This window comes from Papaver somniferum, chromosome 1, assembly GCF_003573695.1.
Source record: "Papaver somniferum cultivar HN1 chromosome 1, ASM357369v1, whole genome shotgun sequence".
NCBI lineage: Eukaryota > Viridiplantae > Streptophyta > Magnoliopsida > Ranunculales > Papaveraceae > Papaver > Papaver somniferum.
Window position 1 is genome coordinate 40,009,753 of NC_039358.1, and position 25,540 is coordinate 40,035,292.

General features: G+C 37.4%; 3 protein-coding genes across 4 annotated transcripts; 1 reads left to right on the forward strand and 2 right to left on the reverse strand.

The window, feature by feature from the left end:
- The first annotated feature begins 4,532 nt into the window (after positions 1 to 4,532).
- Positions 4,533 to 5,948, forward strand: LOC113283963 (tropinone reductase homolog At5g06060-like). The gene is made up of 4 exons (XM_026533343.1): positions 4,533 to 4,981; positions 5,064 to 5,280; positions 5,367 to 5,473; positions 5,586 to 5,948. The coding sequence occupies exons 1-4, from the start codon at positions 4,682 to 4,684 to the stop codon at positions 5,772 to 5,774; spliced, it is 813 nt and encodes a 270-aa protein (XP_026389128.1). The 5' UTR covers positions 4,533 to 4,681; the 3' UTR covers positions 5,775 to 5,948.
- A 56-nt stretch (positions 5,949 to 6,004) lies between these two features.
- Positions 6,005 to 7,768, reverse strand: LOC113283973 (tropinone reductase homolog At5g06060-like). Its single transcript, XM_026533356.1, has 5 exons — positions 7,374 to 7,768; positions 7,085 to 7,292; positions 6,760 to 6,976; positions 6,560 to 6,666; positions 6,005 to 6,376 (listed from the first exon to the last, which is right to left on the reverse strand). The coding sequence occupies exons 1-5, from the start codon at positions 7,454 to 7,456 to the stop codon at positions 6,188 to 6,190; spliced, it is 804 nt and encodes a 267-aa protein (XP_026389141.1). The 5' UTR covers positions 7,457 to 7,768; the 3' UTR covers positions 6,005 to 6,187.
- Positions 7,769 to 7,913: 145 nt separating this feature from the next.
- LOC113283980 (tropinone reductase homolog At5g06060-like) lies at positions 7,914 to 9,324 on the reverse strand. Of its 2 annotated transcripts, XM_026533374.1 has the most exons (6): positions 9,164 to 9,324; positions 8,870 to 9,077; positions 8,556 to 8,772; positions 8,350 to 8,456; positions 8,074 to 8,267; positions 7,918 to 7,983 (listed from the first exon to the last, which is right to left on the reverse strand). In XM_026533374.1, the coding sequence occupies exons 1-5, from the start codon at positions 9,241 to 9,243 to the stop codon at positions 8,079 to 8,081; spliced, it is 801 nt and encodes a 266-aa protein (XP_026389159.1). In that variant the 5' UTR covers positions 9,244 to 9,324; the 3' UTR covers positions 7,918 to 7,983; positions 8,074 to 8,078. The 2 variants fall into 2 exon arrangements, with proteins under 2 accessions (XP_026389151.1, XP_026389159.1); XM_026533366.1 differs by having other exon boundaries at positions 7,914 to 8,267.
- Between the last annotated feature and the right edge of the window lie 16,216 nt (positions 9,325 to 25,540).

The window sequence follows — 25,540 nt, forward strand, 5'->3', positions numbered from 1 at the left end:
AATCTGGGTTTTTGCGAAAAGAAGGCATTAAATTGAGATTTTGATATTTCTGTTTGCACAAATTTTTGTACGTGACCTAAGACTAAAATATTTTATTAAGAATATGAATTTGTTTGTTATGAGAGAGCAACTTCAGTATTATGGGTCAAGGTCATTAGGAAATATGACATGGATAAGTGGGGTGACAAAGAAAGTCTTATTTATACTTTCTTCATGATCCTCACTTTAGGTCCACGTTAGCATACTCTCTAATTTTTTGGTCCTTTTTTTTGATGGGAAAATGAATAAATTAACTAGCAAATATAATACATAAGATTTACAATTTCGTTTTTATCAAATACATTAGAGATAATGCTAGAATGCTTAATTTTTTGTTGCAATTTCGTAGACATATGTTGAAGGCTCTTTATTCTTGCTTCCTTGGAAATTTGATCCGCTGCTGAGTTGTATTTTCTATTTGTAAACTTTACCTGAGCTTGAGGAAGATCTTTTAAGATTTTCTTGGCTTCTTGAACGGTGTTTTCGGCAGTCCATGATAGATTTGGGTTGTCCTTGTTGATGCTGTCTGTCAAGACTTTACAATCAGTTACTACTGAAACGCTATACAAGACGTTGTCTCTTAGCCATATGACCGATTTTTGTAAAGATTTCGCTTCCGTATGAAGAGCTGAAGTAGCTGTCTCTGAACCTGCTGAAATGTGCATAAATGTATGGTGATCTACTGAATAAATGATGTGAGCGTATCCCATTGAAAGGTCTTCTTCCTTGAAATAAGCATCAATAAATATTATCCAGCCTGTGTTTATATCTGACCATTTGGTATTGATCATCATTAACTGATTGTTATCCAGTCCCTTTGTTATATTCTTTTGAGGTATGGATTGCAAAAATCTGTTGGTTTGATCAATTAGTTGCATTGGATTTGGGGTTATCTTTTCAAAAACCACCGAGCATCTGTATTTCCATATGAACCATAAAATGGTTGAGATTTTTCCTACCAAATTATCCAAATCTAGGTTTAAAAGCCACCCTTTAACCCATGATGTAATTGGATCCGTATTAGTTGAAGAAGTTAAATTTCCTAGCGAAAATCTGAACCAAACAGCTCTGGTGAAAGGGCAAGATCCGAATAGGTGATTCTCGTTTTCCAGAACTTGAGAACTGCATAGTTGGCAGTTTGGGTCAATTTCCGGGTTATGCGCCCCTAGCCTCGAAGATGTAGGCAAAGCTTTTCCAACTAGCTTCCACACAAAAAGTTTAATTCTTGGAATTGCTTGAATTTTCTATATACTTTTACATGGGAAATCAATTAATGAATTATCATCTTCTTGAGCTTGATTTGCTAAGAAATTATAAATGTTTTTTGCCGAGAAGAGTCCTGAATGATGGTGTAACCATTGGATTTTGTCTTCTTCTTCTTTTCTCGGGGTAATGGCTTGAATTTTCTTTCAAACCTCCGCGCTAAAGTAACTTTCTAGTTTTCCTTGATCCCATTTATTCTCTACAGTTATGAGCCTTTGAACTCTTTTTGGAGCTATGTCCTGCGAGTCTTGTGGTTGCGGTATTATTTTCGGATTTGGAATTCATCTGTCTTCCCATATTTTAACTGAGTTTACATTTTTAACTTGCCAGATGAAGTTTCCTTTAATTAAATCTAGACCTTTTCGGATGCTTTTCCAAATCCAAGATAATTTAGAAACTTTAGAAGCTTCCCGAGGATTAGAATTTGAGAAATGTTTTGCTTTGAGAATTTTTTCCCATAGTTGGTCTTTTTCTTAAATTAAAATATGTTGGCTAGTTTAGTGAGAAGTGCTATATTAAATTGATGAGGGTTTTTAATACCTAAACCACCTTGAGCAATAGGCTTGCATATGTACTTCCAAGCTCTGATAAACCCTCCTTGTCTTTTCTGCCATTCTTTATTCCACCAGAAATTTCTTTGGATACGATCTAAATTGATTCAAGGTTTCTTTCGGTAAGGCAAGTACCTGCATTTGGTACGTTGGGAAACATTGAAGGATAGATTTTATCAGAACCGTCCTCCCCGCTTGAGATAGGAGTTTGGATTTCCAGCCTTGTAAAGTGGAATAATATTTTTGTAGAAGCGTCTCGAAGTTCGCTTTCCTGTTTTTATCAAAAAATAGAGGAGTTCCGAGATATCTATCATTTTTGGTCATCAGGAGAACTTTAAGAATTCTGGCTATAATTTTTCCATGTTTAGGATGAATTTTGGGGCTGAAGTAGACACTGGATTTTTCTAGGTTTACCATTTGTCCCGTTATATCCCCGAATAACGATAGAATGTCTAGAAGATTTTTTGCTTCCCTCAGATCAGCTTTTGCGAAAAGGAAACAGTCGTCTGCGAAAAAGAGATGGGAAATATTTGGAGCATTTTTATTGATTCGGAGGCCGGAAATTTTCTTCTCCACTATCGCATATTCTAGAAGCTTAGATAGGATTTCCATGCAGATCTGAAAAAGATATGGAAAAAGGGGGTCCCATTGTCTTAAACCTCTCGAGGTTTTGAATTTTGACCCGAGAGATCCGTTGAGGAGGATTGAGTAAGAAGTAGTGGAAATGCATTGTAATATGAGATCTATCCATTTTTCATCAAATCCAAAGCTAAGAAGGGCCCTTTCAATAAAATTCCACTCCACTCTATCAAAAGCTTTAGAGAGATCTAATTTAAGGGCCAAATACCCTTTTGTCGCTTTCGAAGTTTTCATAGAATGGATGAGCTCATGTGCGATTATAATACTATCGGTGATTTGTCTTCCCGGAAGGAAAGCAGATTGGTTGGGAGAAATAATTTGATTAAGAATAGGCTTTAATCTATTCGCGAGAATTTTCGAGATTAGTTTGTAGATGGTGTTACTTAGACTTATTGGTCTAAAATCACCCGGAGTTTGAGGAGTTGAAATCTGTGGGATAAGGGTAATATAGGAGTGGTTTATATCAGTATCAAGAATAACAGTTTTAAAGAACTCTTGTACTGTATTAACAATATCTGAACCGAAAATTTCCCAATTAGCCTTGAAAAACCCCGGTTGAAATCCATCGGGTCCTGGAGCTCCCCACTTGGTGTCCGGGAATTTTTTGGTCCCTAACATTATAGATGTATTTTATGGCAGAAAGCCTTGTTTTCACCTTATTTTTGTCATATAAGTATATAACAATGACCCACAAAAAAGGGTGTTATCCGGACCTCCACATAGGATGACCTTGACTCCTAACATTAATGATGCTCTGATCTTCCCTTACGAATCATGTAACTCTTAGCACTAGTTCCAAATTATCGTTTCAGTTCCAGAACAAAGTGATTCGTCGCTCAAACAAAATGGTTAGGTTTGTGCACATCTTGTGAATCAACTGGCACACTCAAGACCTAAGTATTCAAAATCATTTAATGCAAAATCATAAGGTTGTTATAAGAGTTACTAAATTTCTAGAAAGACACTAATCGGGTAAAACTAGCGGTGTTGATTGTTTTATTTTATACGAATTTAGTGTCCTTAATGAAATTTGGTAACCTCAGTTTTATTTTATATGAATTTAATAGTTTCAATGAAATCTGGTATTTTTTTATCGCAGTCATGCAAAATCAGTCATAAACCATAGCGTGATTATCAATTGGTAGATTATAAAATATCCTCATATTTGGTGTAGCTATGTCATGGTCAGAAAATAATAATATATGAATACAACAAATTAATAATCTGAATGCTTATAAAAAAAATGATAATCAGACAGCGGTACACTAGAAAAAGAAATTTTTGATTGGTTTCGGAAGTTCCTCGGAGAGGTAAATTTGGTATGGATTGAGTTTCCCAAAATTATGCTAGTAAGTGTCTTTCTTTTATTTTCTGTGATGTTAATATATAGTATGGCTGCTAATAGTACCAGTTTGGTCGGGGATGTACCATTTCAGGATATCTTGTGTGACGTATATGATTACATCAGATTTGGTGTACACCTGATTAAATTGCTACCCCGTAGCAATCTTGATTTATACTCCCAGTGTCCTAGTCTCCATGGTTCTTACAGTTAGAGTGAACTCCATAAGGCATAAACCCTTTCCTTTATTTCTTGAAACTTGCGAGGCCACAAATTTTCAAGGCTACTAATGGGGGTGCCAGGTTAAGTGGGGATATACCAAGCCAAGGCAAAACTTGTTTTGTCATATATGAAAATTTGTTTTGTATTATCTTGATTTTGGTATACCCCGCTTAATCTGATACCCCTATTAGCAATCTTGCAAAATTTGAACGTATTTTTGTTTTGTTTGACCAGGAAACTGGTTTGTCTGATTTTTTTATTTTTTAATATATGTCCCGTCGGATGTTAACATAGACAAGAACCTAACCAAAAGACATGATTAATTAATTGTTAGTCTCTCTTTAATTATTGAATCTAGAGATTATTTTAGACAAGGATTTGATTCTCCATAGATACATGCGATCATTCTGATGTGGCTCCACTATTTGATATCACACACTCTTTTCCAGCACTACAGTGTTCCACCCACTACCAAAAAGAATTGACACAATATAAACATTTTTTTTTTGGTCTGTACCATAATGAACTCCATTAAAAACAAAAAATTGAATGAATTGTGAATCGCTCTTCAACCATTTGATTTATTTTCTTAACAACTGCAGAGAAGGATAACAGCGAAAAGACCATGACAAGCAGCAGTAGCACAGTACAATCACAGCAGAGATGGTCTCTCAAGGGAATGACTGCTCTTGTCACTGGAGGTACCAGAGGGATTGGACATGCCATAGTAGAGGAGTTAGCTGAACTAGGAGCAACAGTTCACACTACGGCTAGGAACGAAGACGGTATCAAAAACTGCTTGAAAGATTGGCAGGAAAAAGGTTATAAAGTTACCGCTTCAGTCTGTGATGTTTCAGTTCCGGCTGAAAGAAAGAAACTAATAGAAACTGTATCCGGTGTATTTGATGCCGAACTCAACATCCTTGTAAGTAATTTACTGTCACTTCCTCATCATTTTTATCACGATATCATATAGCTCTTGATTGCCGGTTTGTGCTACTGTTCAGGTGAACAATGTCGGGACAGGTGTGTTCAAGGAAAGCGTGGATTACACCGACGAGGATCATGCTAGAACCTTCGCAACTACCTTTGATTCTGGTTATGGTCTATCCATACTTGCACACCCTTTGTTAAAAGCATCTGGTTCGGGGAGCATAGTTTTCATTTCCTCTGTTGCTGGAGTCGTCGCAATACCGTTGCTTTCAAATTATTCAGCTTTTAAAGGTAAATTTTGTGATAAAATCTGTAAGTGCACTAGATAAGTTTTGATCAAAAATCTAATTTCAAGATATAATTACTATTTCTAATAGGAGCAATCAATCAAGTAACCAAGAGTTTTGCCTGCGAATGGGCCAAAGACAAGATTCGAGTCAACTGTGTTGCACCATGGGTTATCAGAACCCCTAAGCTCCAAACGGTAAAACTTGTATAAACATCGAGGTAGTTGACTGCAAGGCGCCTGATGGCCTTGACTGATATGTAACTAGTTTGCTCATGACGAAATCTCTCTAAAACAAATTCCATTGCAGATGCTAGAAGACAAGGAGCACGTAGAAAGCTTAATCTCACGAACCCCAATCCGTCGCCTAGGTGAACCAGAGGATGTCTCATCTCTGGTTGCTTTCCTATGCCTCCCAGCTGCTTCTTACATAACTGGCCAAGTTATTTGCGTAGATGGTGGATTTTCAGTCAATGGTTTCCATCCACTACATGACTAGTACAGTGAATTTCAGTAATTGGTTATTGCAGTGTTGTGTTATTATTTGAATTATGAATCAAGTGTCAAATAAAACAAATAACGTATATTTATCGTTTCTCTTTATTCGTTACTTCATTCACATCGTAATGTATATAAGTTTGAGTACATTTTCATGGAGATCATTTTACATGAATCCGGGCGAAAAAAGAGAAATGTAAAGTGTTTGTTTCTGGTTCCAGAGGATTAATGTTAAATTCAACCGAAGCAAGCATGTAATTGATATTATTTCAAATGAACACACAAGATAAATTGTTCGCTGCACCAGATGCTGAAATGCAGGAACCAGAGCCATTATTTGAGCAATCACACATACTGCTGCAATGTATCAATTACTGAAATACAGTATCCAGAATTATAAAATTGTCACTGTTATTAGTCATGCAATGGATAGAAACCGTTGACTGAAAATCCGCCATCTACAGAGATAATCTGGCCAGTGATATAAGAAGCAGCTGGGAGGCATAAAAATGCAACCAGAGATGAAACATCACTTGGTTCTCCTATGCGACGGATCGGAGTTCGTGCAATGATGGTGTCTACATACGCCTTGTCTTGCAGCCTCTGCAAGGAGTTAAAGGAGAAAAGCAAGATAAGTTCCATTTATCATAGGCATTATCAGTATTCATCTCCGGCCTTTAAGTTGCATCTGTTGCCTCTAATGTCACTTAGTTGTTGCGATAATAGTTCATACAAAATGACAAGTAGAAAACTGCAACAAGTTAAGGCAGAAAGATCAAGTTATACCGGTTCGAGAGGTGGAGTTCTGATAACCCATGGTGCGACGGAATTGACACGAATCTTGTCTTTGGCCCATTCACAAGCAAAGTTCTTGGTAATTTGATTTATTGCTCCTGGATATTTTATTGATACAAATTTGAATTAGTCCTTCTGAAACTCAATTAGTGTTTCAGTAATCTAAACTTGTCAATATCGAAAATGATTACCTTTACAAGCTGAATAATTGGACACCAGAGGTATAGCAACGACTGCAGCAACAGAAGAAATGAAAACAATGTTTCCTGAACCTGATGCTTTCAGGAGAGGGTGGGCAAGTGTTGAGAAATGATAAGCAGCTTCAAAGGTTGTAGTCATGACTTTTATGTGATCCTCAGGAGTGTAGTCCAAGGTATCTTTAAATATGTATGCAGCAGCACTGTTTACCTGCAACGCACAAGTATCATATTTATCAAAGGATATGAAATAGCATATTTCAATCAAAGCAACAATAGGATGTGGAATAGCACACATAAGTATAATGAACCAACTTACAAAGATGTTGAGCTTTCCAGAAAAAACAGTAGAAACTGTTTTCATCAATTCCTCGCGTCCAGCTTGAACCGAAACATCACAGACTGAACCAGTGATTTGATAACCTTTTGCCTCCCAGTCTTTCAAGCACTTACTGATATCGTCTTTGGTCCGGGCACAAATATGAACCGCTGCACCTAGCCAGGCCAATTCCTCTACAATAGCATGCCTGCTCATTTAACAAAGAGTGAACAGTAGAAAAAATTTCAGGTATAAGCAAAATCCCATGACTAGTAGTAGTATAAATTACCCAATTCCTTTTGTTCCACCGGTGACTAGAGCAGTCATTCCTTTGAGAGACCATCTTAGACTCAGATTACTACTCTCTGCCATGGTTGCTTGATTTCCTCTCTGGAAGTAGTACTATTATTAATTAGCACTAATCTCCTTGATGATACAATGGGATCATTAACCAGCTAGGATTTATAGATAGAACAGAAATGTCAACATCTACGTGTACGTAATTTTTAACTATTATTAAAGTCCTGCTTAATGATTCTGATTGATCTTGTGATTGGGTAACCCCCTTCAGGTAAGGGGTTGTGGTTCATCGTAATGTCACATCTGCCAAAATTGGATAAACTGCATGCACCGACTTTTGTTGAGTTGATAGTGTTGCAAGGAGTTGTGGGAAAATGGAATTTGTGGTATATGTCAATGAATATGGGGCTCTACGGCTCTAGTTGGCCGCCTGAGTAGCCGACCAATCCCCTTGTAAAGTTGCAATGACGGATGATGGGATTTCACTGACAGCATGGCTTATAAAGAACTCAACCGGGAAGAAATTGGCTCTTAAAATACAACTATTAAATTTGATTGCTTGTGCTTGTTTCTTTCTTACGCCATTTTAATATGTTGTTCTGTCACATCAACGAAACAGACAAGGATTTAATCAAATAGCATACTTAATTGTTATTCTCTCCAACATATAGGAATATCCAATTTCTTACTGCTACTAGTCATGTAATGGATGGAAACCGTTGACTGAAAATCCGCCATCCACACAAATAACTTGGCCAGTGATGTAAGAAGCAGCTGGGAGGCATAGGAAAGCAACCAGAGATGAGACATCCTCTGGTTCTCCTAGGCGACGGATTGGGGTTCGTGAGATGACGCTATCTAGCTGCTCCTTGTCTTGCATTAGCTGTAATGAACAAAGGTTTAGTGAATCAGCGAGGCACTAAAGGAAAAATTCGACAAATTTAGGCGCCACAAACAAGTTATACCTGTTCGATAGGTGGAGTTTTGATAAGCCATGGTGCCACGGAATTGACACGAATCTTGTCTTTGGCCCATTCACAGGCGAAATTCTTGGTAATTTGATTTATTGCTCCTGCAAAATTTTATTCATAGAGAGATTTAGAATGAAAATGACACGGATTTGAAACTGCTTCAGTCTTCTATTTTTGTCAGAATGAAAATGATCCATTACCTTTACAAGCTGAATAACTGCATACCATTGGTAAAGCAACGACACCAGCAACAGAGGAAATGAAAACAATGTTTCCTGAACCGGATGCTTTCAAGAGAGGTTGTGCAAGTGTTGAGAAATGGTAAGCAGAATCCAAGGTTGTTGTCATGACTTTTGTGTGATCCTCAGCAGTGAATTCCAAGGTATTTTTAAATATGTATAAACCAGCATTGTTTACCTATAATCGTACAAAGAGCTTCGGTTGTCATACCCGATATCATCTCTATAATTTCAAATATTCATATGACTAGCTACGGCTGGTTGAGTCAACTTACAAGGATGTTGAGCTTTCCACCGAAAACAGTAGAAACTGTTTTCATCAGTTCCTCGCGTTCTGCCGGAACAGAAACATCACATACTGAACCAGTAACTTGATAACCTTTTGCCTCCCAGTCTTTCAAGCACTTATCAATGTCGTCTTTGGTACGGGCGCAAATATGAATCGTTGCACCTAGCCCGGCTAATTCCTCAACAATAGCATACCTGCTCATTACGAAGAGATTTTTAAGTGCAGAAAACCAACGTTAGAAAATTTCAAATCTAAGCAGACAAAAAAGAACCATGAGTACCCAATTCCTTTGGTTGCACCAGTGACTAGAGCAGTCATTCCTTTGAGAGACCATCTTAGACTCAGATTACTGTCGGCCATGGTTGCTTGATTTCCTCTCTGGAAGTAGCTTTACTATCAGTAAAGTACACAGTTTAGCTATTGTTATGTGGAGAGTAGATAAACAAGGGCGTGGCCATCTACAGACCTCACAACTAGAGCCGTACATACTTCGTTCCTAACCTTTTGTTTGGCCAGCAGTGTTGGTTGGGGAGTCTTGGGACCAAATGGTGGAAATATGAAAATAGGGAATTTTGATAAAGTGCCCCGGTTTTTCTAAACCTATAAATTAATGTCCCGTTTTGTTCAAACTTTCTAAAATGTCCTTACCGTTTATTTTCACCCTTTGGGCCCGCATAATGGAGTCAATGGTCGTTTAACTAGTCAAAAACTGGGTCAAATTACCATAAACCCAGCACTTATCCTTAAAAGGGAAAAATATCTTCACCGACACTCTCTTTCTTCTTCTCTTTTCTTCTGTCTCAGAGAAAAAAATTTGGCGGTTCAATTGAATCGATAGGTTAGTTAAATCGATAAATGTTTCTGGTATGATTGATCATTCCATTGAAGATTAAATTGAATGGTTTCATCGATGACGACGACTGGAAAGGAAAAGGTGATGTTCAGGTAAGAGATTTTGAAACCCTAAGTTCTGATTTTGTTAGATCTGTACTTGCATGATTTAATCAAATGATTTGGAAGCTTTTTCGATCAATAGAAAGTGAAACCCATGACTTTATGTTTTGAAACCCTCACTTTTTCATCATTTTTTATCTGTTTATTTTGTTTTGTCTGTGATAAACAAAGGGAATCTTCCTTTTGTATTTGTCTGTCACTTAAACTTGAAAACAAATGATGATGTGAAGAATCTGCAGTTGAATCTGATGAAACACTTTTATTTAAACTTGAAAATTAATTGTTTAATTTTGTTAGAATTTCTATCTGTATTTGTATGTGTATTGGGTCTGTATTTATATGTGTATTGAGTCTGTATTTGGTTTGTATTTGTATGAATCCCTTATAATACCGTTTTGTATTTCTGTATATTTCAGTAGCAACATTGATAAGGGAAAAAGCAAGTTTAGAGACATAAGTTGTTATTGTACTGACAATAAGATTGAGTTTGCTTTCAAAAAGTTACAGAGAGATAAGACGAATCTGAGGATGCTTCAGCAAATGATTCACACGAAGTTGTGTTTGGAAGATATAGATGAAGTTATTTTAATGTGGATATCAGAACATGAACATCCATGGACGTTAAAGAATGATCAATCTTTTTTTTTTTTGGTTTTGGGACAATATTGTGGTAAATGGCAATGGTTTCATTAAGTTGGTTGTCAAGATTAAAAATCCAGAATGAGATGTAACACCTAAGAAATCAGTATCAAAGTCACCTCAAGTGAGAAGAAGCCCAAGACTTGGAGGTGAGATGAACCAAAGTGATGGTGGTGCCGCTGCTAGGAAGTTGTTTGGGCAGGGCAGTTCACAACCTACTCAAGCAAGTGTTGTTGGTGATAATTTGAGAGAAGGATCAAGTAGTACACCAATTCAAATAGATGAGGAACCAATTTTAGTTGATGATGAAATTTTTGATGATGAATATTGGTTAAAGAAAATGAAAGAAAATAAACTAGATGAGATTATAATTCAACTTGAGAACAAAGAACTGGATGAGTTCCATCCTGTAGAAGATCTTGAAGCTGCAGCTGCTTATAATAGTGATGAAGACAATGAAGATTCAAGTGATGCTGAAAGTGAAAATGCAGTTGAAGGTGCTTATTGAAAAAGTGGGGGTACAACAACCACACCCAATATTTCGCTTAGCAATATGTATGGACAAACTCCAATATACTTTCTAGAGAATCAACTAGACAGTCCGACTCAATCTAGATAAAAAGTATATCAAAGATTTTATATCTCAATCTCTCGATTTGATATATACTCAAGCAAATATAAATCTGCGAGTATTTATCAAATACTAGAGAGATAACTTGGATGGTACCAAAGACCAATATTCAAATGTCAAACAATTTAAAGCAACAACCTAAAGGTCGGATATTCTAATTGATTGAACAACGCACAACTGGTGATATTTCAATTATATAACAAAATATAATGCGGAAAAGAAATAACACAGACACCAGAATTTTGTTAATAAGGAAACCGCAAATGCAGAAAAACCCCGGGACCTAGTCCAGATTGAACACACACTGTATTAAGCCGCTACAGACACTAGCCTACTCCAAATTAACTTCGGTCTGGACTGTAGTTGAACCCCAGTCAATATCACACTGATCCAAGGTACAGTTATGCTCCTACGTCTTTGATCCTAGCAGGATACTACGTACTTGATTCCCTTAGCTGATCTCACCCACAACTAAGAGTTGCTACGACCCAAAGTCAAAGACTTTAATAAACAAATCTGTATCACACAGAAAAGTCTACGGTTTTAGATAAATCCGTCTCCCACAAATATACCTACGAGTTTTGTTCCGTCTTTTGATAAATCAAGGTGAACATGAACCAATTGATAAACCAGACTTATATTCCCGAAGAACAACCTAGTATTATCAATCGCCTCACAATAATCTTAATCCACGCAGCGAAAAAAGATATTATGGAATCACAAACGATGAGACGAAGTGTTTGTGATTTCTTTTATATCTTGCCTATCAGAGATATCAATCTCAAGCCAATTATTAAAATTGTACTCGTACGATAGAAATAGCGAGATCAGATTACACAACTATGAGAAAGTAGTATCGGTCTTGCTTCACAATCCCAATGAAGTCTTTAAGTCGTTAACCTGGTTTGGAAGAAGAAACCAAAGGTTAAAGGAGAATCGACTCTAGCTTAGCAAAACTAGTATCACACAGAATGTGTGGGGATTAGGTTTCCCAGTTGCTAGAGTTCTCCCTTATATAGTGTTTCAAATCAGGGTTTGCAATCACTGTTAGCTTGGTAACAAACCATTCAATATTCACCGTTAGATGAAAACCTGATTTAGATTCAAGCTAATATCTTTCAACCGTTAGATCGAAAACTAGCTTGTTACACACAAATGAAATTCACGTTTCTAGGCTTGTGTAACCGTACCCAAACTTGTTATAGATGGGGAAAAACGATTTGTTGGTTTTTAAGGAATTGAGGAGACGACCGTACGGAGGAGACTCCTCGGACCGAGCGAAATATTAAACCTCACACAGATGCACCGCTGCAAAGGGGGTGCTTTAGATTCGAGAGATCAATCTGTAGTACTCCGGCTTAAATCAAGACAATGACCGTTCCAAAGTAAATTCGGTTACAAGAGAGGATGGGTTGATCTGTAGGAGGGAAACTGAGAAATGTGTGGAATCAATGGTAATCAAAGATTGTGGGTGTGTGAATTCTGAATGCAATAAGCTCTGAGTGATTGAAATTGCTCAATTGAGAGTAGTTGCTCAATTGATGAGTTGATGATCTCGTGTTGTCAGTTTGACGTGAGATTGATGATACTGATGATGATTCAATCATGATTCAGAGACTTATTTATATTGCTAGAATTGTAGACACCATGATTCCATGAAGTGTGACAGTTGATGGAATCAAGGAGTGGGTAAGTGGAGATCGTGTTTGAAACCAGTTTCTCAACGTGTGGATACTTGGTCGATTTTCCACCCACTACCTCGTGAATTCCTTCAACTGATTGCACGACTTGCTCATATTCCATTGTTTATTTGAACACACGTGCCGTAGACCGCAAGACCAAAAACCCTAAGTGATATCCCCCCAAGTGACACGATTGACGTCTCGTGGTTTGTTAGTCAATTGATGACTTCGTGGTTTGATGGGACGATGAGTCCATGTAGTCGTTGAGTTGAACATGATGTTATGAAACTCATGAATTTAACATGTCATGAGGCAGAGGAATAGTTCTTACGATGAAGTGAGCAAGTATTGCTCATTCGATGGATCGTTGAATATTGATTGTTGAACCAATATTGAGCAAATATTCCTCATCTGAGCAAGTGCTGCTCATGCGATGAATTGTTGAATATTTGATCGTCTGAGCATGTGTTGCTCATATGATGGATTATTGGAAGCGTATCAAAAATATTAATTAGAATTCTGGTCGTTGAACCGAGCATAGTTAATGAAATTAATGACCATGAGGCCGTCGTAAAATTATTAAGGTTGGAATCTGGAATGATGATCCTTGGATTCAGAAACCCTAATTTGATCAATTGATGATCAATTCATGGTTGTCAGAATTTCAACCATGGGACGAAGGAGGGAGTGACTACATGGGACCATGGATCAACCATGTAGTGTCCATATGCTCACGTGAGCAAATACAAAGAACTCCTGAAGAGTTGACGATTTGTTGGTGGAAGAATGATTAACTGTTGGTTTAATCATTTATTCAAAAAATGCTCGTCTGGGCCTTAGGTGAGAAAACCTAATTAATTATGACGAGGCGAGGGACCGACCATGGAGTCATGAAACCGGCCCTGGGTTATCCCGTGATCGCCTGACGATCACTTCATGAAAATCCAAAGTGTTTGGGAGAGTTTTGGACCTAATACGAGCAATTGTGCAAATTAGGTCAAAACTGTGAAAATTGATGGGACCGGCTTCCGTGAGCCAAAGAGCCAATCTTAGTCGGTAAAGATAGCGTGCTCGTGTCCCCAAGGCGTCCGCGTCTCAGTCCTGAGAATTTTGATATTTTCTGGCGTGCAATTGAGCATCATTCGAGAAAATATGCCAAAATTAGGGTTTCGACGAAACTGAGGAAAAACACCATGAGATGATGAAAAATAATTATAAAATAAGGAATGAGGAGGCGTGGGACCGCCGTGGTCAAGGCACGGACGAACGGTCGTGACCACGGTCTCGTGGTGCCTTTTCCTTAATTTTATAATATTTTGATGATTTTATGAAAAATTCATGAATTTAGAGAAATTTGATGAATTTTGGGAGTTTCCATGAATTGAAGGAGTTTTCATGAGTTCAAGGAAGCAAAAGATATTAAATTAATAAAACAAGGGCGTCTGGGACCGTGGAAGGCATGACTGGCCGGCCAGGTCCCGATCCCACAAGTTTTCCTAATTTTATAATGATTTTATGAAAAATTCATGAATTTTGAGAAATTTGATGAATTTAGGGAGTTTCCATGAACTGAAGGAGTTTTCATGAGTTCAGGGAAGCAAAAAATATTAAATAATAAAAAGAAGGGCATGTGGGACCGTGGAGGCATGGCCAGCCGGCTTGGGCCCGGTCCCACGAGTTTTCATAATTTTTTAATATTTTTTAGGTATTTTTGATGATTTGAGAGAATTTTTCCTAATTTGAGAGAAATACCATGAAATCAAGGAATTTGATGAATTCAAGGAAAACTAATAATAAAATAATAAAAAAAGGGCATGTGGGACCGGCTAGGGCATGGCTGGCCGGACAAGGCCCGGTCCCACAAGTTTTCATAATTTATATTATTTTATTATTATTTGTGCAAAAATACCATGAAATCAAGGAGTTTTTTCATGAAATTAGAGAAATAATAATAATAATAATAAAATAATAAAGAACCATGGGTGTGGGGCCGATTGGGACCAAGGCATGGCCGGTTGGCCAATGGTCACGCCCCACACTCCTTTCCTTAATTTTGTATTATTTTTTATGGATTTATGGAAGTACCATGAAACCGAGGAGTTTCCTCGAGACGAAGGAGATTTGATAAAATGAGAGGATTTTCATCAAATCATGGAAAATAATAAAAATGCATTAAAAATATAAAACTGGCGTGGGATTGACCACGACACGGTCGGTCGGTCGTGTGTCCGTGCTCCCAGCACCCTGGTCAATATTTTTAATTATTTATTATTTTCTTCTCTATTTTGCATAGGTTCATCGTTTCGTTGTATTTTTGAAATACTCGTTCGTGCGGTGACTGTTAGTGTATCATCGTTGAATACACCTTCACCATTTGAATCGGGCCTTACTTAGAGGTAGCTCAGACGCCCAGTTGTTGATTATTTATTACTAATTGTGGAATTCAATGGAGAATATTTCACAAAACTGAGTAATAATATGTTTATTATTAATTCATAGGATCAGCTGAGGATTCAACTGCGGATTCAGAATAATAAAGTGAGCATTACCATTCCATGGGATCGTAGATTCGACCATAGAATCGGAGTAATTAAGGTTTATCTATTACCATTTATGAGACCAGTTGTGGATTCGATCATGAAATCGAAGTAATGAGATAATATGGTTATTGTTATTCTATGAGATAAAGTTGTGGATTCATTCATAGAATCAGAAAAATTGTTATTGTCATTCCATGGGACCAGTCGTGGATTCGACCATGGAATATGAGCGATTGTAATTAGGAATAATTAACTTTGTGGCTCTATACTAGCAGAGCAAGCTGTCTAGGAGCATTAATCATCCCGATATGAGCTTGTCGGTAAGTCATATCCTTTATATAGTCAGGGTAAACTCGTTGTTTATTCCTGAAGATGTTGTCGCTCTATACTAGCAGAGCAAGCTGTCTAGGAGTCGTCCATCACGTGATGCTGTATAGAAATAATCACTGAAAGTATTCAGTATTCATGAGATATGCCGTTGTCCATTCGTGAGACTACATATCTACATGTACTCTGAGAGAAAGTACTCTCTGTTGAGAATTCGATGAGAGACTCGTGTCTCGATACTCACGTCCGATTGCTGGATCAAAGTTTCGTATAATTATGATTTTACGAATTTAGCCTTTGTCGAAAATCCACCATCCACATTAAGTCCCTTGCTTACTGAGGAAAGCTGTGTTCCTCAGGTGACATTAAATGGTGATTTTCCGGCCATAAATAATAATACTAGTAATTGAACTTAGTCGTAAGTTGAGGCGTTACCATATTTATAGATCATGAGCAAACCACGACTCTATGAAGGCTTCAATGTCATGATTGGAGCATCGTTTGATGAGAATAAATTGGTGTTGGACCGCTGGTTTGGATGACGAGTCTGTGGTCGGTTAGGATTCGCGGGTCGGGCCCAATAAGGAAATCCTTAGAAAATTAGGTTTTGGAAATAAAATTGATATAAAAGGGATTAATCCTCTTCTTTTTTTTTATTTTCCTCACACGACCATCTCTCCACCACCTCAGCGCCTTCACGCCAGCAGCAGGAGAAGACCGCCGGGCGCCGCCGCCGCCAGTCGCCGTCCGTTCACCGCCGGCCAAATTCCGGCCGACCAGGTACGTGTATTTTTTTTGTGCTGATGTTTATGATCCTCATGAGTTGTTCATGCTTTAATCATGATGAAGTTATATACATGTGTGCATATTAGTGTGAGTTTTATGAAAACCCTCGTTTTTGAAAACGTACGTTCGTTCGATAGTTAGTTTTGTAAACTAGCTATAATTCCTGATTTAAGAGAGAATTTTTTTTAGTATATGAACCTAGGTTCAGTGATAAAACTTAGTTTATGAGCTTTCATATGTACCAAGGTTTTATCATAAAAGAAGTGAATTTTCATGAAATCGGAATAATCCTTCGTTTTAAAGACAAATAACGATGACACGAAGGAAAATATGTATGATGAACATGTGTCCAGTGATAAAATTTTGCTTATGAGCTTTCATGTAAATACAAAACTTTATCATATATATGAGATGTGAACTTTCACAATATTTTTTTTTGAAATAAACCTTCGTTTTAAAGACAAATAACGACGATACGAAGGAATTTTTATATATATATATATATATATATGTATATGCAGCCGTGATATATATTGTGCAAAATATGATGATATATTTTATTTTCATGAGTTTATTTTCATTAAATAAAATCCTTGAGAGTTTATGTATGCAAGTTGCATTAATTGCTGTTTTTTTATTTGAAAAATCAAAGCGTGTGTTTTGAGGAACCTTTGAAGATAGACAATACATTTATGATGAAATATTTTATTGTTGTAAAATTCATAGGCCAGTTGTGTGAATGTTCACATTTATGAAAATTGTGTCCGTGATTTCATGAAAAATCAGTTTCGGAAATTAAATAAAGTTTCGTTCGTTTTTGCAGTTTTCGAAGAGACGAACGATTTTGAGGTATTAACTCTAGCATTACTATCACTATTGTTAGTGGAAGTATAAAAGGTAAGAGTTAAGAGTTACCTTTTTTTCTTGTATTTCCTTGATTTATATCTGGACGGCATACTGAAGTAGAATGTAGTGTGAACATTTTCAACTACTTAGAAAAGATGTCCAATTCCCAAGATGACGGCGCCTCGAGGGAAGAGATGTGCGTTGATGATGATATCTCCATAGATGAGACATGCATGGATGAAACTTCCGTTGGGGTATACGAAGACGAAATCCCTGGGATTAAGAATGTCCCAAACATAGATGATGCATTCTTTGAAAAAGATATTCCAGGAGCTGAGCAACATCTGAAATCTCTGGTGTATTGTCTTTTGATAAATCCCAGAACTGTTACTCAGAAGAAATTGGTGACTCCTAAGACAGTGATTTGATTTTGTCTTGAACGAGGGGTCTTCGCCTCATCAATCATAGAGTTCAAGCTTTCTCGACGACCTTTGGAGAAATTTGCCGGCTGGGCGAGGCATATGTTGGGTTTTCCCCATGTGAGGACTATGCTCGACCAGGCGCAGGTGAAGAGAGCTATTCAAGCTTCTAGAGAGTTGTTCATTTATCATGACGCAAGTGGTATTGTAGCTCTGTTTGCTCGCTGGTGCATTCCCACTCACACTTTCATATGTAGATGGGGAGAGTTTACCATTACCTTGGAAGACGTGGCGGCTCTGATGCACCTCCCGGTCACGGGCAATCTTCCTTGGGATCTTTCAGATGAGGAGACCGCCGTATTTCATGTCTTAACAGCTGCAATGGAGAAAGCGAATAAAGCTGGTATTAAAGGATGCTATGCTTCCTGGTTGACACATTGGTGGCCTAAAGACGAGGTTTCTGATAAACCCATCGACAGTATGTTACCCATTGCTGCTTTCTTATGTTTATGGTTGTCCATAGACGTTTTTGAAGATAGTGGAAACTTGTTGAAGCCTTTTCTGATTCCCTTTGCTATTAAGATGGCTCAAGGTGAGCAACTTCCAATAGGTAGTTTATTCTTAGGCTCCTTGTATTACAACCTGGACTCCTTGATTATAGACTCCAGTGTGTCGAACGACTCTATGAAGATTGAGTGTTATGCCAACACGATGTTTCTTCAAGCTTTGATGTGGGAGCATTTTAAGAATTATGCACCTACTCCACGTAATGTTCTGCAAGGACTGAATACTGATGCGCGCCATACTTTCCTTGAGAAAGATAATGCTAGGATCATGCATTGGTCCACAAAGCAGCCTCATTCTAAAATACGCTTTATTGATGTGTTAGATGAAGAATCCGAGTTCAATTTTCGCCCGTGGGTGTCAGTCCCTGATTATGTTTCTCAGCCGATGACTTTCAATACTGGAGAAAGCACGAGTTTGACGTCTGGTGTGCATCTGAGTGATGGAGAAAGATCTTTCATGTTGAGTTGCACCCCTGGTCATTTGCTATCATCCACGTTTGGAGAGATTTCAATGGAGGAGTATAACATTGATAGAGCAGCTCGACAAATGGGTATGGATCAGTGTGTTCCAACCATACGGAGAAGGAAGCCATCAGTTGAGCAACTCAAGACTCATTTGGATCATACCCACGTGGATGGGAGTAGCTACTGGTTTCCTGGTTCTGATAGATTCGCCTATATAACCCCAGATTATGTAGAGTTCTGGGATCAACAACTTGGGCGTTAGCGTGGCTTTGTAAGATTTCCCAGATCTCCATTCAAGGATCTTCCTTCGGCTGAGATGATTTCCAGTCGACCAAGATTGAAGTATCTTTCTGGTGATAAACGAAAGTCGTCTCCAGGATGCTCTCAGGTATTTTCTTTTATATAATCTTCCCGAAATTATAAGAACTGTATTATGATTATATTACTGGATTTCACCACAGGACGGTCGTAATACACGACCTCGAATCGGTGTATATTTCTCAGAGACTTAGGCGGTTATTCATGGCGGAGAAGGCAGGCATAAAGGTTATAAGATGTTACCCAATACCGTAAAGTCCCCAGTTGGTGCTTTGGTGAGTTCCCAATATTTCTCACCGTGACTTTCATTGTTATTAACATTAGAATCATGAAGCCAATGTTGTTAATTTTGTTGCAGAATTTTACTCCATCGAGTCTTGAAGGTCTTCAATTCTCTGCTACTGAACAAGCAATTGCTGATGTAGTTGCAGGAAATCCTACACTACACCCCTCATATGATTTCATTATTGATCAACTCAATTTTAGGTTTATATTCTTAATTTTATTGATTAACTTTTGAATGTTCTTACAAGAAAGATAAAGAAGTCAAGAACGATCTCTGCTCTGAAATTTCTCTCTCCTATTTACTTGTTTCTTACTCAAAAAAGATCTCTCCCTCCTTCACAACTCAAATTACTATTTATAAGGATATACATAGTGGATGACAGCTAATCTGTCCTTTATTTTCGGATATGGTTTGCGACATTCTCGCAACCTTACAAATATTAATTTCGCAATCTCTCTAATTTTCGCAGGATTATCACATCTTTCTCAACATCCTTACTGACGTCGTTTCTGAAATTGTTCTGCGACGCTATTGTGCTGTACCATTGACAACTTCGCTGAGGCATAATTGTTGCGAGATTCTGATCCTACATCTTTCCTATTCTCATATCTTCTCTACCAAGTAGAGAATGATGTGAGAAATGCCGCACTGTTCTCTTCTTTATATTCTGCATTTATCACACGTATTCTTTCTTCCATTTATTTCTCGACACGTCTTTTGTAATCGTTGCCTTTTAACCGCTTATATCTTTCCGTATTAATCGTGTTGATTTTATCGAGGAGAAATTCCCTCTATATATATTCCTTCTCACTCTCTTTTTTCTTCTTTTTATTTTCTCTGCAACTTCATCGTTCTCCTGCAAATTCCATTGTTGCAACTTTTCTTCTTTCTTCTTCAACCTTCTTAAGTTCTTCTTCATCTTCATACTAGATCTTCATAGTTCGTAATTTTCTTCGAGACAATCTCCCTGCTATTATTTTTCATGGATTCATCAAGGTTAGTCTTCTCTTTTCTTCTTTATGAGTTTTGCTGAATTGATATATTTGAAATTGATCTTGTTTATTGCCTTATTTGATGTTGTCTATATGATTCCCATACTCTTGTTATTTCAGCAAAAGCGGCTCCAACACTAAATTTACAGTTTAGAACCCTAACAATCCCAAATCACAGCATAAGGTTGTCGCACATAAAAGAAAGTCTGCGAATGAGAAGGTAGTAAGAAACACTATCTTTTTCTAATAACAATATTGTTGCCTCTGTTTCTTATCTGGATTGTAATTTGCAGGGTGATAAAGATCTTCATAAACCTCACAAGAAATCTCGCCACCTTAAAACTGTTCCAACTTATGTTCCCTTCCACCTACTCATTTCTTCCAAATCTCCTGCACATCTTCGCAAGATAAACCTTTATCTCCAATTCGCGAAAATGCTTCCTCTGATTTCATTTCTTCAGTTGACCTTTCTATAATTGAAATTGCCCTTGTGGATCCTTCTGCGAATGAAACCTATTCTCTTCCCATTGAGAATGTTTCTCAACCTTCTGTCTCTACCAGTTCTCTACCCAAGTCTCTTCCTCTGTCGAAAGAGACCGTGAAAGGGATATATATTGCTTTCAAAGTTTTATCTGAAATTCTGGATGACGGCAAGAAGTCTTCTACTGGTCCCATCAAGTCTAATGTTTGCGAGATTTTGAGCAAGCATTTGGGTTCTGGTAGAGCTGCTTCGCAGACAGCTTTATAAAAAGAATGTAATGCTCTTCGCCTTGAAAATCAGAAGCTTCAGAATGTTTTGCTGGATCGCGACAATCTTCGCAAGAAGAATGATGAATTAAGAGGTATGATTTCCTTATCTATGTCTTTAATTTGCCTTTTCAATGGTTTTATCCTTCCCATGTTTAATTATCCTTTAAATCCCTCTTTCGCATGTTAAGCATTAAATCAGAAATGAATAATGGAGAGATATCAATTTGAATCAGCTGTTGAAGAAGCACGTGTTGATAAATAAATCTTGATGGATCAATATAACCAATTAGATAACCTCTATTCATATTCTCTTGATCAGATAAATAATCTTACCAATGAAAATACCCAATTAGTTCAAAGAAAAGATCTATTAAATAATGAAGTATCTCGTCTTTCTTATTCTTTTACTAAAGCTAATTTAGGGATGAAAACTTTATCATATGAGAATAAAACCTTATCTCATTTAAACAAGATGGCGATATCTTCGCAACAACTTAGTATTCTCCAAAAAGTATGTGATGACCAAGAGCAATCTCTTCGCTCTTTGAGAAATGAACTTAAAGAAGTAATAAAACCATCTATCGCTGAAAGAGATACACTCATTCAAGGTAGAATAGCTTTAAGTGTGAAGGAAAACCATCTTAAAGAACAATATTCCAAATTAGAAGAATCTTATTCTTCTCTTGCGAAGAAGAATGCCTTTCTTATTTCTAAAGAGAAAAATCTTCAGTCTCGACTTAAAGGTTTAGTTGGAGATAAATTTGATGACGCAATGGACCATTGGGAGAATAGTTGTCTATCCTTGATTCAACACCTTATTTCGCAAAAGGAAGGTAGTCATAATAGTTTGTCTGCCTTAATTATCTTTTCTTTGTTATATCTCTCTGAATTCCTTATCTTAATAAAATTTTGTATTCTATTTTTCGCAGAGTCTAAGAAGAATCTTCATTCTTCTATTTCTGATATGGAGGCTAAATATGCTAAAATTCGCAAAGAGAATGCATTGCTCGTCTCTAACCTTACTGGTTCTCGCGACCGAGTAGAAAGAAGACTTGATTATCTTGCTTATTTTAAGGATATTCAAGATAGGAATCATCAAAGAGCACTTCTTCGCCAAGTTCATCTCCGGGCTGAAGTCCTTGTAAATGACATTTTATTGTCCAACTCTCTTCCTCCTACATCAATTGATCCTTTAGAAGTAGATGATGATGAAGTTCCTCGTCCTGCTGATAGTGATTATGATTACGAAAGCGGTGCATATGATAATTTCCTGGAAGATGAAGAAGAGGTTCATTCTAAAGAAGTATCTGCTGGTGTTAATCAGAATGAGAAAAAAATTTCTCCTGAAGAAGTAATTGCTGGCGAAAATCAAGATGCTAGTCATTGCGAAGATCAAAGACGAAATGAAGGAGAAGCTTGCGAGAATGTTGGCGAAGAATTTCTGTCATCTCCTGCTACTGACATTAATATTGAATCTTGAACTTCTAATTTAGCTTTGTTTGCTTGAACTCTCTTATTTTTATCACTTTTGAGAGTTACATTTTTCAATCGACCTTGGAGTCAACTTTTCCTTTTAATATTTTGTTGATAAGAAAGATAATGCTTCTTGTGTATCGATTCCCATACTTGCCTCTCATTATCTTTCTTGCAAAAAATAATCTGTTATGAATGCTTATAATTAATTTGTTTTATCATATGGTCTTATTTTTCCTTCCTAATTTAAGGTCTTATTATGCCATCTCTTGTCATTGCGACAAAATCGCAGGACGTCCTTGCACTTTCATACAAAAACCCATTGATCTTGTCTTAACTTTTTCTTTTGTATTATGGCCTCTTTAGGAATGTTGCGATAATATGACAGGCCTAAATATTCTTGCGAAAATAAAGCCCCATGACATTGTCGTCTTGCGACGAAATCGCAGGACGTCTTCGCACTTTCATGCGAAAACCCATTGATCTCGTCTTATCCTTTTCTTTTGTATTATTGCCTCTTCAGGATTGTTGCAAAAATATGACAAGCCTTAATATCCTTGCAAATAAAAAGCCTCATAACATTTGCGTCTTAAGACACTTATCAGCTCCCTAATGGAGGGTGCCGCCCTTATCTCCCTCTGGTTTACCCTTCAAGGAGGCGTACTCCCATCCAGTATTAACAACAACCAGTTGTTTTCGCAGCCTCTTATCCCTTTTGCCTATAGGGATTATGGTTGTGAGACTGCACCCTAAGTGGGGTTTTCTTCAGGCCGAGTGCAGTATGAGCCAAGACTTGTCAAGAATGGCAAGGACGCTTCAAACGCCCCCGGCACTCTTGATTCAACCGTGTATCTCGGAACCTTGAACATATTTTGCACTCCTTGAGAGAGTCCTTATTACCTTAGTCGCCAAACCTAAGTCATACGCTTAAGTTGAGAATCCAAGGTGCCTCTCCCGGATGGGCTTCATTGACCCCAAATCTCCATGACTCAGGTTACGGTGGCGGAGTAGCCTTTCCCTGAGCCATGTAACAGGTACCCCCTAATATGACCTACTTTAGGTCTTACATTTGCCTCTTGTGAAATTTTATTCGCGAACTAGGGTGTACGCCATAAAGGTTCTCCCCTTTCTTTTATGTCATTGTTCTGTGATTATCTCTGCGACAATTTCGCACATCATGATCTTCTTTTGATATGAGTAATTCTGCAATTATTCTTTTAGAATTCATAACTTCTCAAAGCTTCTTACTGATAATATCTTTTTAAATACAACCTGTTCCATGGTCTGTCTAATCTATGACCAACATCTCTTCCTTCTGGATCCATTAATTTATAAGCTCCTGTTCCAACTATCTCCTTAATGATGTAAGGTCCATCCCATTTTTTCGCTAATTTTCCACCATTTTCTCGCTGATATATTGGTGTTTCTCGCAGAACTAAATCTCCTGGTTGAAATTCGCGTATTTTGACACGTTTATTATATTCTCGAGCTAATCTTCGCTGATAATTCTCCATATGTTGTAAAGCTTTTTCTTTTCTTTCTTCTAATTCATCAAGTTTGTTTAAAATTAAGCCCGCACTAAGATTTTTCTCCCAAGCTTATCTTTTTGTTGTCGGAATAACAACTTCTGTTGGTCACACCGCTTCAACTCCGTATGTTAAACAAAAAGGTGACATTCCAGTAACTTCTCTTCTAGTTGTATTATAAGCCCATACTGCATTATGTACTTGTTCGCACCATGATCTGTGATGTCCTTCCAATTTCTTCTTTAATATATCTGCAATTTTTTTTATATGTTGCTTCTACTTGCCCATTAGCTTGTGGATACAAAGAAGTGGACTTTCCACATTTTATCTTGAATGCATTAAGTAACATTTCTATATTCTGCCCCTCAAACTGTTTCCCATTATCAGATACCAACTGTGCAGGAATTCCAAATCTGCAAATGATATTTTCGAATATGAATGTAAAGATATCTTTGTCGCAAATATGTTGTACCGCCTTCACTTCTGTCCATTTTGTGAAATAATATGTTGCGACTATTAAATATCTTCTTTGTCCAGTTCCTGGTAAAAAATGGCCCCACAATGTCTAAGCCCCATTTTCCAAAAAGCCACACACTGGTTGAAGATGACAATGGTGCTCCTGGTGCATGTATTTTCTTTCCATGCCGCTGACAATCTTTGCAACGTCTTGATATTTGTTTTGCATCTTCATGCATGTATGGCCAATAATAACCTTGCATTTTTGCTTTATGTGCCAAAGATCTTCCTCCACTTTGATTGCCAGCATCTCCACTATGTAACATTTTCAGCACCTTTTCTCCTTCCTCTCGTGTCAAACATCTGAGTGATGGTCCACTAAAGGATTTTCGGTATAGCAACCCATTTTTTAATTCATAATTCGTTGCTCGGCTTTTTAACTTGTGTGTTTCCAATCTATTTCTTGGTGTTTCTCCTTTCGCCAGATATGCATGAAGTTTCATTCTCCAGTCTGCGATATTGTTTATTTGTTCTTCTTTTTCATTATCTATTATCATCACATCCACATCTTCCTCTTCTTTATTTATTGATGGTAACAGAAGTGTTTGTATTTCTATGCATCTCGCAGTTGGATCTGTCATCATGCTTGAGATGAAAGCAAAAGCGTCTGCGAGTCTATTATAATTTCTTGAAATGTGCCTCCATTTTATCTTTGGGATTTTCGCTGATAATTCTTCAACCAGCTTCTTGTATTTCTTCAAGGATGGTTCATTTGTAGTATACTCTCCTTTTATTTGGCGAATAACTAGCTGCGAATCACTAGTGATCCTGGCATTTTCTAGTTTCATTTCTATTGCGAATTTTAAGGCATGTATCACAACTTCATATTCTTTTTCATATTAGTGGATGCAAATTCCAATCTGAATGAAAAAGCCATCTTTATTCCTTCTGGCGAAATTAAAACAATTTCAACTCCATTTCCTTCTCCATTTGATGATCCA